Here is a 12,997-nt window from a genome sequence, read left to right as displayed (position 1 = left end):
ATATCGGGGTCCAAGGCACTGTGGATTATATGAGGGTGCCTAAAACTGTCGGTGATATCGGGGTCTCAGACACGGTGGATGATATGGGGGTGTCCAGCTGTGTGGGTGATATCGGTGTCTCAGACTCTGTGGGTGATATCAGGGTCACAGGAATGTGCGTGATATCGAGGTCTCAGACTCAGTGGGTGATAAAGGGGTCTCAGTTAGTGTGGGTGATATCCAGGTCATAGGCACTGTGAGTGATATCAGGGTTTCATTCGCTGCGGGTGATATCACGTTCTTAGATACTGAGGCTTATCCTGGGGTCTCAGACACTGTGCGTGATATTGGGGTCTCAGACATGGTGGGTAATATCAGTTCTTGGACATTGTGTGTCATAGCGGGATGTCAGACATTGGGGTGATATCAGTATCTCACTATTGGCTGATATTGGGGCCTCACTGTTGGTCATATTGGGGCCTCAGATATTGTGGGTGATATCGGTTAGCAGATACCATGGGTGATATGGGGGTTTCAGACACTGTGGCTGCTATCAGGGCCTCAGACACTATTGGTGATATCGGGGTCTCAGTCACTGTGGGTGATATCGGGGTCTGAGACACGGTGGGCGATTTCGGGGTCTCATACAGTGTGGGTGATATCAGGGTCTCACAAACATGGGCTGATATCGGTGCATCAGACACTTGGTGATATCGGGGTCTCAGGCACTGTGGATGATATCTGGGTGTGAGATATGGTGGGTGACGTTGGGGTGTCAGACACTGTGGGTGGCATTGGGGTGTCAGACACTATGAGTGATCTGAGAAATTGTGACTGATATCGGGGTGTCTAACATTCTGGGTGATAGTTGTGGCCCCAGGCACAATGGGTGGTATCGATCTCTCAGACTCTATGGGCTATTTCGGAGTATCAGGTACTGTGGGTGATATCACAGTGTCATGGGTGAAAAAAAAAACAAAATGCTGGAAAAACTCAGCAGGTCCAGGAGCATCTGTGGAGAGAGGAACAGAGTTAACAGAGTCCATATGACCCTTCTTCAGAGCAAAGACACTGTGGGTGATATCGGTGTGTCAGACACAGTGTGTAATATTGGGTCTCAGACACTGTGGGTAATATTGGGGTGTCAGTCACTGTGTGTGATATCAAGGTGTCAGACATGGTGGCTGATATCGGGGTCCCACTATTGGTCATATTCGGGTCTTACACACTGTGGGTGATATCAGTTGTCAGATACTGTGGGTGATATCGGGTCTCAGACACAGTGGGTGATATTGGGCTGGCGGGCACAGTGGGTGTTATCGGAGTCTCAGACACTGTTGGTGATATCAGGGTGTCAGTCACATTGGCTGATATCGGGGTCTCACTGTTTGTCATATTGGGGTCTCATTCGCTGTGGGTGTTATCACGGACTCAGAAACTGAGGCTCTTATCAGGCTGTCAGACCCTGTGGGTGATATTTGGTCTCAGACACAGTGGGTGACAACAGGGTCTCAGTCACCGTGGGTGATATCGGGATCTCAGTCACTATGGGTGATATCGGGGCCTGAGACACTGGGTGATTTTGTGGTCTCATACACTGTGGATAATATCAGGGTCTCACACACTGGGTGATATCAGGGTTTTAGGCACTGTGGATGATATCAGTTTCGGCCACTGTGTGTGACAGTGGTTTCAGAAACTGTGGGTGACATTGGGGTGTCAGACACTATGGGTGATGTCGCGGTCTCAGGCCCTATGTGTGATATCAGGGTATCAGACACTGTGTGTGATATTGGGGTGTCAGACACTATGGGTGATATAGGGGTCTCAGACACTGAGGATGATATCGGGATCTCTGACACTGAGAGTGTTATCACAGTGTCAGACACTGAGGGTGAAATTGGAGGCTCAGACACAGTGGGTGATATTGGGGTCTCAGACTCTGGCTGAGATCAGGGTCTCAGAACTTGGGGGTGATATTGATGTCTCAGGCACTGTGTGTGATATCGAGGTGTCAGACACTGTGTGTGATATCGGAGTATCAGACACTGTGTGTGACACCGGGGTTCAGATGCTGTGGGTGATATCAAAGTGTCAGACACTATGGGTGATATTGTGGTGTCAGACACTGTGGTGCTATAGGGGTCTCAGACACTGAGAGTGATATCGGGATGTCTGACATTGTGGGTGATATGAGGTTTTGAGACACTGTTTGTGATCTCGGTTGTCAGTTACTGTGGGTGACATGGGAGTCTGAGACACCGTTGGTGATATACTGGTGTGAGACACTGTGGGTGATATCATGGTGTCAGACATTGTGGGTGTTATTGGGGTGTCAGGCACTGTGGGTAATATCGAAGTCACAGACGCTGTGGGTAATATCGGGTCTCAGACACTGTAGGTGATATCAGAGTCACAGATGCTGTGTGTGGTATCAAATATGTAAGACACAGTCGGTGATATTGTGGTGTCAGATAGTATGGGTGATATCGAGGTCTCAGAGCCTAGGTTTTATTACGCTCTCAGACACAGTGGTGATATTGAGGTCCCAGACGCTGTGCGTGACACCGGGTTCTCAGACACTGTGGGTGATATTGTGGTCTCAGACACTGCGGGTGATATCAGGGTCTCAGGCACTGTGGATGATATCAATTGTCAGATACTGTGGGTGATATGGGAGCCTCAGGCACCGTTGGTGATACCGTGGTGTTAGTCACTGTGGGTGATATCGTGGTGTTAGATACTGTGGGTGATATCGGGGTCTCAGACACTGTGGGTGATATTGGGGTGTCAGACACTGTGTGTGATATCGGGCCTCAGAAACTGTGGGTGATATTGGGGTCTCAGACACTGTGTGTGATATTGAGGTGTCAGGCACTGTGGGCGATATCGGGCTGTTAGACACAATGGGTGATATCAGGGTCTCAAACACTGTGGGTGAAATCGGGATCTCAGAGCCTGGGTTATATCGGGATCTCAGTCACTGTGGATGACATTGGGGTGTCAGACACCCTGGGTGATATTGGGGTCTCAGGCACTGTGGGTGATGTCGGTGTCTCAGTCACTGTGGGTGATATCAGGGTCTCAGTTACTGTGGATGACATCGGGGTGTCAGATATCTTGGGTGTTATTGGGGTCTCAGTCACTATGGATGATATCAGTCACTGTGGGTGATATCGGGGTCCCAGACATTGTCGTGATATTGGGTTGTCAGACACTGTTTGTAATATTGGGGTGTTAGACACTGTGGATAATATTGTGGTGTCGAACATCGTGGATGATATTTGTGGCCCCAGGCGCAATAGGTTATATCAGGGTCAGGGTCTAGGAACCTGTTGGTGATATCGGGGTCTCAGACATTGTGGGTGATATCAAGGTCTCAGACACAGTTGGTGATATCGGTGTCTCAGGCACTGTAGGTGATATTGGGGCCACAGGCACTGTGGGTGGGCCATGTTGTCAGACACTGTTGCATGATAATGGTGTCTCTGACACTGTGGGTGAATTTGGGGTGTCAGACATTGTGGTTGGTATTTGTGATCCCAGGCACAATGGGTGATATCAGAGTCTCAGACACTGTAGGTAATAGCAGAGTGTCTAACATTGTGGGTGCTAGTTGTGGTCCCAGGTACAATGGGTGATACCGGAATCTCAGACATGGTGGGTGATACCGGAGTCTCAGACATGGTGGGTGATACCGGAGTCTCAGACATTGTGGGTGATAGCAGGGTCTCAGACACTGTGGGTGATATCAGAGTCTCAGTCAGTGTGGGTGATATTGGGGTCTCCGACACTGTGGGTGATATCGGGGTCTCAGACACTGTGGATGATATTGGGGTCTCAGACACTGTGGGTGATATTGGAATCTCACTGTGGGTCATATTGGGGACTCACACACTCTGGGTGGTATTGGTAGTTGGACACTGTGGTGATATCATTGCCTCAGATACTGTGGCTGAGTTTAGGGTCTCAGATACTGTGAGCGATATCGGAGCCGCAGTCAGTGTGGGTGACATTGGGGTCTCCGATGCTGTGGGTGATATCCGGGTCTCTGACGCTATGGGTAATAGTGGCATCTCAGAAACTGTGGGTGACATCAGGACCTCTGACACTGTGGGTGATGTCGGGGTCTCAGACAATGTGGGTGATATTGGGGTGTCAGGCACTGTGGCTGAGATCAGGGTCTCAGACACTGTGGGTGATATCGACAGCTCAGACACTGTGGATGATATCGGGGTCTCAGGCGCTGTGGCTGAGATCGGGGTCTCAGACACTGTGAGTGATATTGGGGTGCCGGACACTGTGGGTGATATCGGCATCTCAGACACTGTGGGTGATATCGGGGTCTCAGGCACTGTGGCTGAGATCGAGGTCTCAGACACTCTGGGTGATATTGGTGTCTCAGTCACTGTGGCTGAGATCAGGGTACCAGTCACTGTGGGTGATATCAGGGTCTCAGACACTGGGTGATATAGGAGTTCCCAGACACTCTGGATAATATCAGGGTCTGCGACACTGTGGCTGATATCGATGTCCCAGACACTGTGGCTGAGATCAGGGTCTCAGGCACTGTGGGTGACATTGGGCCTCATACACTGTGGGTGTTATCAGGCTCATAGACACTGTGGATGACAGCGGTCTCAGACATTATGAGTAACGTTGGGGTGTCAGACATTGTGGCTGAAATCAGGGTCTCAGACACTGTGACTCCAAAAACTGTGGCTAAGATCAGGGTCGCAGACACAGTGGGTGATATCGGTGTCTCAGAGACTGTGGGTGATATAATGGTCTCAGACACTGTGAGTCTTCTCCTGAACTGACACACTGTGGCTGACATTGGGGTCTCAGGCACTGTGGATGATATCAGGGTCTATGGCACTGTGGGTGATATCAGGGTCTATGGCACTGTGGGTGATATCAGAGTCTCAGACACTGTGGGTGACATTGGGGTGTCAGACACTGTGGCTCCGATCACGGTCTCAGAAACTGTAGCTGAGATTAGGGTCTCAAACACTGTGGGTCTTATCCGGATCTGACACACTGTGATTGATATCGGGGTCTCAGGCATTGTGGATGATATGGCGGTGTCTAACACTGTGGATGCTATTGGGGTTTTAGTCACTGTGGATGATATCGGGGTTTCAGTCACTGTGGATGCTTTTGGAGTTTCAGTCACTGTGGATGCTATCGGGGTCTCAGACACTGTGGATGCTATTGGGGTTTCAGACACTGTGGATGCTATTGGGGTTTCAGTCACTGTGGATGCTATTGGGGTTTCAGTCACTGTGGATGCTATTGGGGTCTCAGTCACTGTGGATGCTATTGGGGTTTCAGTCACTGTGGATGCTATCGGGGTCTCAGACACTGTGGATGCTATTGGGGTTTCAGTCACTGTGGATGCTATTGGGGTCTCAGTCACTGTGGATGCTATTGGGGTCTCAGTCACTGTGGATGCTATTGGGGTTTCAGTCACTGTGGATGCTATTGGGGTCTCAGTCACTGTGGATGCTATTGGGGTTTCAGTCACTGTGGATGCTATCGGGGTCTCAGACACTGTGGATGCTATTGGGGTTTCAGTCACTGTGGATGCTATTGGGGTCTCAGTCACTGTGGATGCTATTGGGGTCTCAGTCATTGTGGATGCTATTGGGGTTTCAGTCACTGTGGATGATATTGGGGTGTCAGACATTGTGGGTGATATTGGGGTATCAGACCCTGTTGGTGATATTGGGGTCTCACTGTGGGTGATCTTAGTGTCTTAGATACTGTGGGTGATATTGAGGCCTCAGACGCTGTGGGTGATATCAGGGTGTCCGACACTGGATAATATTGGTTGACAGATACTATGGGTGGTATCGGGTTGTCAGATATCGTGGGTGATATTGGGTTGTCAGACATTGTGGGTGATATCAGGATATCTCTGACCCTGTGGTTATTTCGGGGCCTCAGACACTGTGGGTGATATCAGGATCTCAGACTCTGTGGGTGACATTGGTGTCTGGGTCACTGTGGGTGATATCAGGGTCTCGGGCTCAGTGGGCGATTCAGGGGTCTCACTGTGGGTGATATCAGTGGCTCACTGTGGGTGATATTGTGGTGCCAGACAATGTGGGTGATATCGGTGTCCCAAGCACTCTGGGTGATGTATCATGCTGTATGTTATCATGATCTCTCTATTCAGGACATGATTCAATGCAGTAAACTGACATACTCCAACTTTTACACGGGGATGGCGCTGTGTTAATATACTGAGTGGGATTTTGGTGGATCCAAATTTAGGAGTATACAAATGATTGAGGAAATTTGCCCACAGTGAGGTTCCATTGTAAAACTACTATATTAGTGGCTTTACAGCATTGATATTTATGGGGTAAAGTGGTGTCACTCCACATTTTTACTGAAGCATTCTAGGAAAATCTGGCCCAGTTGAACTGCCTTCAATGTAAATCTTACCCCTCATTCAAACCCTGTTCTTTCATTTTGAAAACAAGAAGAATCTGTTGATGTAGCTCATCGTCATCACTGCAAAGGGTCAGCGATGTAAACTATATTGGTCTCAGTTTTAGCTCAACTGCGTCAGAAGGTCATAGATTCAAGCCCCTTCAGTGCAATAGATGGGGGTGTGCTGCACTGTTGATAGTGCCTTCTTTCAGATATGACATTCACAAGGCCCTGTCTGCCCTCTCAGGTGAACATTAAAGATCCCAGAGCACCACTCTGAGTTTTGGCCAACATCTATCCCTCAACGGTTACACAAAATAGATGGTCTCATTTGCTATTTATGGAAGAGTGCTCTGGGCAAATTGACTACCACATTCTCCTACATTACATCAGGAAGAACACTTCAAATGTATTCCATTAGCTGTAAAACACCTTTCGACATCCTCTGGTCGCAAGAGGTGCTAAATGGATAAGTTTCTTTCCTTTTAGATGTGAGCTTCATCACTCTGCCACATGTTTAGAAATAATGAAAATGCTGTTTCTTTGATTATAATGTACTTCCTTTTCTATATTTCTCCTGTAGGTTGTTAAAATGATGATTGTGGTGGTGTTTACCTTTGCCATTTGCTGGCTGCCCTACCACATCTACTTTCTCGTGAGCAAACAGCACCCAGATGTCAACAACTGGAAGCCTATACAGCAGGTTTATTTAGCTGTGTTCTTACTGGCAATGAGTTCTAACATGCACAACCCTATCATATACTGTTGCCTAAATAGCCGGTAAGTAGACAGCTTGTTTGGGGTCATGATGGGGTTGGGGGAATCTTTCTACTCAGCATTTGAAATCACAGATTTTATATATATATATGATTTGTTATTGGTTCCCTTGCTTTCAATAAATGCTTGGTTTTCATTTTAAAAATCCCCCCAAAACAGATTACTGACTGAAATAAATCATTTTTATGGTTGCAGGGTTCATTTTATCTTTTCTTTTCTTCATTCAAAATGAATTCTTTGGGTGGGAAGAGATTCCCTTTTCAACTTTCAGCAAGCCAGTGGGTAAATGTTGATCTATTCAGGCTAGGAAGTTCCCAGCTTTGATCGAAACCAGTCTTGTCGAACTAGTTTGGCCATGGTAGTGCTGAGAATGCAATACTTATAGCAGCATTCCTGGTAAAGTAAGAGAAAACCTGAATGATTCTCATTCCCAATCATTTCCATAATCCCTATACTGGAAGCACGTGTGGGGCTTTGAATTTCCCAGGGCTACTCATTGTGCCTATGAAGAAAACATTTGTGGTTGAAGCCACCTGTGGAACAGCCGCTCCCATCCTCCCCCATCATACCTCTCCCCACCCTAACTCCCTCCTAACCCCTAGCATGAATCACTGCTTCAGGAGTGGGGCTGTCAGATGTTTACATACAAATTTACAAATTAGGAGCAAGTGTAGGCCACTCTGCTCCTCGAGCCTGCTCCACCATTCAGTAAGATCATGGCTGATCTGATTGTAACCTCAACCCCACATTCATGCCCGCCCCCGATGTGGAAAGATGAGCTGTCCCTCAAGCTTTCTATTTTATATTTTTCTTCGGAGATCATTCTTTGACCAGGATTTTGAATTTCTGGGTCCCAATCCTGCATGCCTTGTTCCAGACATGCCCATCAGGATTTTTAAAGGGCCAGTCCAATTAATGACAGGGAGCGGACTCCCTGTTTAATTGAGGATGGCGAGCTGGTGGGGTCCCAAGCCGGGAGGGTCAATGGGAGGTGGTCCAGCAAGGACACATCGGCAGCCCCACAGGTCGAAGTGGGAGCTGCAAATTTGTAATGGAGGGAGAGAGAGAGAGGGTGCCTCACCATGGAGGCATCCTCAGAAGAAGAGGTCAGTTTTTAAAAACATTTAAAACAGCCTCAGCAGCCTGGCAGTGATCGTGGAGGAACAATCCCTCCACGGGATGGCCAGTGGCCGCAACTGTGGCCCGGCAGCTGTTATGGGTTGGGGAGAGGGTCCTTTGAATATCCATCAAACCACCATTTCCCCCCCTCACTTCCTACCCTTAGCCCACCACTTTGGCCTGGATGTGGTCTAGGCCGACATGGGGCTGCCCACATTCCTGACTGAAAATCCCAGGGCTGCCCTAATGAACCCCGTAATTATCATTTAATTATCCTGAATCAGCTGCCCACTGGGAAGCGGCTGGCAGCCAATCCAAGCCCGAGTCAGCCTCACTAAAAATAGTTTGGGTTTGGGATTGTGGCAGGGAACTGCCATGGAGGCTGGTGGCACAAAATTGCACACCTGCCCGCCTTTAATCTCAGCCTCAACCCATTTAAAAATCCAGAACCTGGTTTAAGGTTAGCATGAGAATGAGAATGATTCTTCACATTATTCCATTCACAATGGCAGCAATCATCCCATTCTACTGACATTCTACATCAAACCAAACAAAATCAAGGGATTTTAAATGTATCACTAAAATGTATCATTATCTTACTCCATTCTCACTGTTTTGTCTCAGATATGGTTGGATGGAGAGTTGTCTTCACCATAACACCTCAGAAGCCCAGAGATTACATTTTCCTCTTTAGTGACCCTGGCATTCAACTTCACACAATGGAAGTACAGATCAGGAATTCAAGCACATGCCCCAGTTCCCACTGATGTTTGGGACTAGGAAACTCTTTACTAGGTGTAATAATTATGAAAATTTACCCACAAATTTAACTTGCTCTCTCTGACTTTTGTTATATGAAAAATGTCACCTCCCAACTCTGTGCTCATCTTTCCCACAGTTTGCTGTTTGAATTTCTCTTCCCCCAGCACAACAGCAAAACAGCCCAAACCAAAATAACAAAGGACATGTCCCTTGACACGGTCAGTAACACCATACTCCTCCAACTGTTCACCTGTATGGTCCACCTCAGTGGGACTGCCTCACTTCTTTTTTATTGTTCTTTCATGGGATGTGGGTGTCACTGGCAAGGCCAGCATCTGTTGCTCATCCCTAATTGTCCTTGAACTGAGTGGCTTGCTAGGTCATTTCAGAGGACAACTAAGAGTCAACCACATTACCGTGGGGCTGGAGTCACATGTAGCACAGCCCAGGTAAGGATGGGTTTTTACAATAATCAATGATAGCTGTCATGGCACCATTAACTGAGACTAGCTTTCAATTCTAGATTTAATTAACTGAATTTAAATTCCACCAGCTGCTATGGTGAGATTTGAACCCATGTCCCCAGAATATTAACCTGGGCCTCAGGATTACTAGTCCAGTGACATTACCACCACACCACTGCCTTGGTTCCACTTTTACCTATCTAGTCATAGTCAGAGCATCTCCAATAGTGGCTTGTGTTCCCACCCCAACAGCATTACCTCAGGCGCCTCCAAGAGATCTACCCTTGGGCCGCTCTGCTGCCTCATCAACACACTGCGTCTTGTTCACATCATCAGTGCATATGGGGCCAGCTTACACGAGTACACTGATGATAACTAGCTCTACTTCTCCAACATCCCTTCATTGTTTCTTTGATGTAAACTTCCAATTCACCTCACTATTGGCAGTCATACTTTCAGCTATTTGGGCCTCTGAATTCTTGATTTCCCTCCCTAAACCCCCACCATCCATTCACCTCTCTGCCCTCCTTTAAATCCACTTCTTTGAGCAAGCTTTCAGTCACTGATCCTAATATCTCCTGCTTTGGCTTGGCATACATTTTATTTTTTCAGATTGTGCCTTGGGATATTTTTCTAAGTTAAAGGGTTTACATGATTGCAGGTTGGTGTTGAACTTAGAAAATCATCTGTCTAATCTTCTGCTATCTTATCCTTCATTACTAAACAGACAGAAATGGATCAGGTGGCAGAGAAAGATATAAATGCAAATGATCCACCTCCGTTGCAGGTAGATGAAGAGATGACCCTTCATGGTAAAATCCATACCGGATGGATGTGCATACAGCACATTATTAATTGGCCAACTTGGGTAGCCATGAAGATACAGCTGTGTTTCTGGGCTCAGGTCTAATTATAAACCAATTGAGTTTCTTTCATGTTCAGATGTTAAGAGAACCCCTGAACTTGTATAGAAATTTTGGAACAAGCAGCCAAAAGATTTACATTATTCTGATCTGGAAATCAGTGCCTAAAGGGATGGTGGAAGCAGATTCATTGATAACATTCTAAAGAGAATTGGTTAAATACTTGAAAGGACAACATTTATAGGACTATGGGGAAACAGCAGGAGAGTTGGAATAATTTAATAGTTCTCTCAAAAAGGTGGCACAGATGCAATGAACCGAATGGCCTCCTTCTGCACTATATCATTTTAGGATATAGAAATGGACATGATGAGCTTTAGGTTGTGTGAGCAGCCATTGAGCAACAAAGTAGCAGTTAGCTGCAATTAAACTCCATCACCTGGAATTTCCACCAGTAGTTATACCATTTCTACCGATCCCCAGCTGAAGTTATGGGGCTTATATACTTCAGGTCGCAACTGTGGGGTCAAAATTTCACAGATAGCTCTCTGGGGACACAGCCTCCACTCACCGTTACAAGGTCATCATGGAATGGTTAGGGGCGGTCAGAGTAAGAAGGACTTCATTAGTCAGGAGTTCTTCAGCTCCCAGCCTCAGTTGGGATCTGGTATATGTTGACATATATACACCTGATCAACAGGAGTGGGTGATCAGAGGTTGGATCATCCCCCACCCACCCCTCCCACTGCAGAAGATGAGCAGCCAAAGGTTTATTTATATATAGAAAATTACATGTAGCCTCCTGGTGCTGAGGGCAATTTTTTTCTCTTGGGGGAGGTAGGGAACAATGAGATGGAAAACAGTTCTCTCCTAGCAAGCTTTGACTGAAATTTTTTGCCTGATGGAGGGTTGTTCATCTTAAGCCTTCCCCCAACAAAGACCTGCAACTTTCAGTCCTGCCCTTTGATCCCACGATCTCTGCAGGATCAGCAGTGGAGACGGTGCAAGTTGCATCTGGGCACATATACCTTTGTGACTGAGTTTCAGTCCCTGTATCTTTGGGGTGTATTTCTCCTAAGATGAGAATGCCCAGATGGTTTTAGCGTTCTCTTTTGTTTATATGCTTGCAGATTTCGAGCTGGGTTCAAGAGGGCTTTTCAATGGTGCCCCTTCATTGAATTTTCCAGCTACGATGAATTGGAACTACAATCAACCAGGTTTCAGCCTACCCGACAGAACAGCGCCTACACCATCTCCCGCATGGAATCCAATATGACGGTGGAGTTTGACACATCCGAAAATGATAGTGTAGAGGCTTGCAGCAAAAAGGGCACAACTTTACGAAATACGAGTTTTAATGGACACTCTCGAAGTAATTCCAAAAACACTTCCAGAAGTTCAAGCTTCTTCAGTCAGACAAACATGTCTTTGGACGAATACTCATAGAACTGTAGGTTGTGTTTTTCCATTAGTCAACTGGGCATGCTCAATTCAACTTGGGAGCTGATTCCTTTGAATCAGTTTGGCTCAGTTGGAGGCACTCTCACCTCTTGCAACAAATGATCATGAATTCAACCCCCATTCCAACGATGAAGCTCTAATCTAGGCTGGTGCTGGTGCTGCATTGTCAGGGGTGCCATCCTTTGGATGAGATGTTAGAACCAATTTTTATGGCCTTCACCAGACAGAAGCAGAACTGAACATACTGCTCCATTCCTGCTGTAGCTTCCAAGCCACCATGCAAATGACCAGCCAGAGTTCCCTCCTGTTTCAGGCAGGAGCATTCTCTGAATCTGCAAGTCTGGCTCTTGCTGTTTTGTAGGACACTGATGCAATTTTCATGTTCCAGTGAATGGAGAGGGCATGGCATATTCTGCCCATTGGAACTAGACATAGGGCAGCTGAGCCAGTGGTCCTTAAGGAAGCATCGCAGACCAGTCAGGAAATAAATGTTGCACCTGCATTGATGAACTGCCCATAAACAGTGGATGTCTAACTGAAATAAAAATATTTTAATCCCTATTAAAGGGAGGCTCACTTTGCCTGTTCAGGCAAACATCAAAGCCCACCCACCCCATGACACTAGTTGAAGAAGAGCAGAAAGTTGACCTGACCAATAACCATCCTTCAATCAACAGCTGATAATCATATTTTCTGTTTCTGGAATTTTGTTGTATGCAATTTTGGCTGCCATGTATCCCTAAAAATACAGTGACTGTACTTCAATAAGTAATTCATTGAAACTTTGGAATTCATTGGGACTTCCTGTGGATGTGAAAGGAGCAATCTCATTACAAGTTTGTTCATTTCTTTTCCCTATAAAAGAATGAAGGAGAGCCCGTGGTTTACTGAGTACCTTTCAAAAATGCTCAGTAGAAATAGCATGTCTCATTATGAGTCATTTTTGTCCTCCCATTGTGATGTGTGTCATTGTTTTGTCAAAATAGAAATGGACTGGCTTTTGAAATTATGTTGTTTTATAAATCCATCAAGTGTATTTAAAAGTATGGATGGAAACTCTGCCACTAGGAAAGTGAGGGTTAAGGGAAAATGTCCTGGTGTGAGCAGTCAATTATTGTCTGCCTGTCTATT

The 12,997-nt window shown here is 46.5% G+C and overlaps 1 protein-coding gene across 1 annotated transcript in view; it reads left to right on the top strand.

The window, feature by feature from the left end:
- LOC144690660 (neuromedin-K receptor-like) overlaps positions 1–12,124 on the top strand; it is a 116,670-nt gene extending 104,546 nt beyond the window's left edge. Inside the window, exons 4-5 of the mRNA XM_078558382.1 lie at positions 7,004–7,200; positions 11,536–12,124. Coding sequence (XP_078414508.1) covers positions 7,004–7,200; positions 11,536–11,851 — 513 coding nt within the window. The 3' untranslated portion in view covers positions 11,852–12,124. The remainder of the gene's footprint in view (positions 1–7,003; positions 7,201–11,535) is intronic.
- Positions 12,125–12,997: the final 873 nt, after the last annotated feature.

Source organism: Cetorhinus maximus, chromosome 2 (assembly GCF_964194155.1).
Source record: "Cetorhinus maximus chromosome 2, sCetMax3.hap1.1, whole genome shotgun sequence".
Lineage (NCBI taxonomy): Eukaryota > Metazoa > Chordata > Chondrichthyes > Lamniformes > Cetorhinidae > Cetorhinus > Cetorhinus maximus.
The sequence above is the reverse complement of the archived record's forward strand: the minus strand, read 5'-3'. Positions and strand labels throughout refer to the sequence as shown.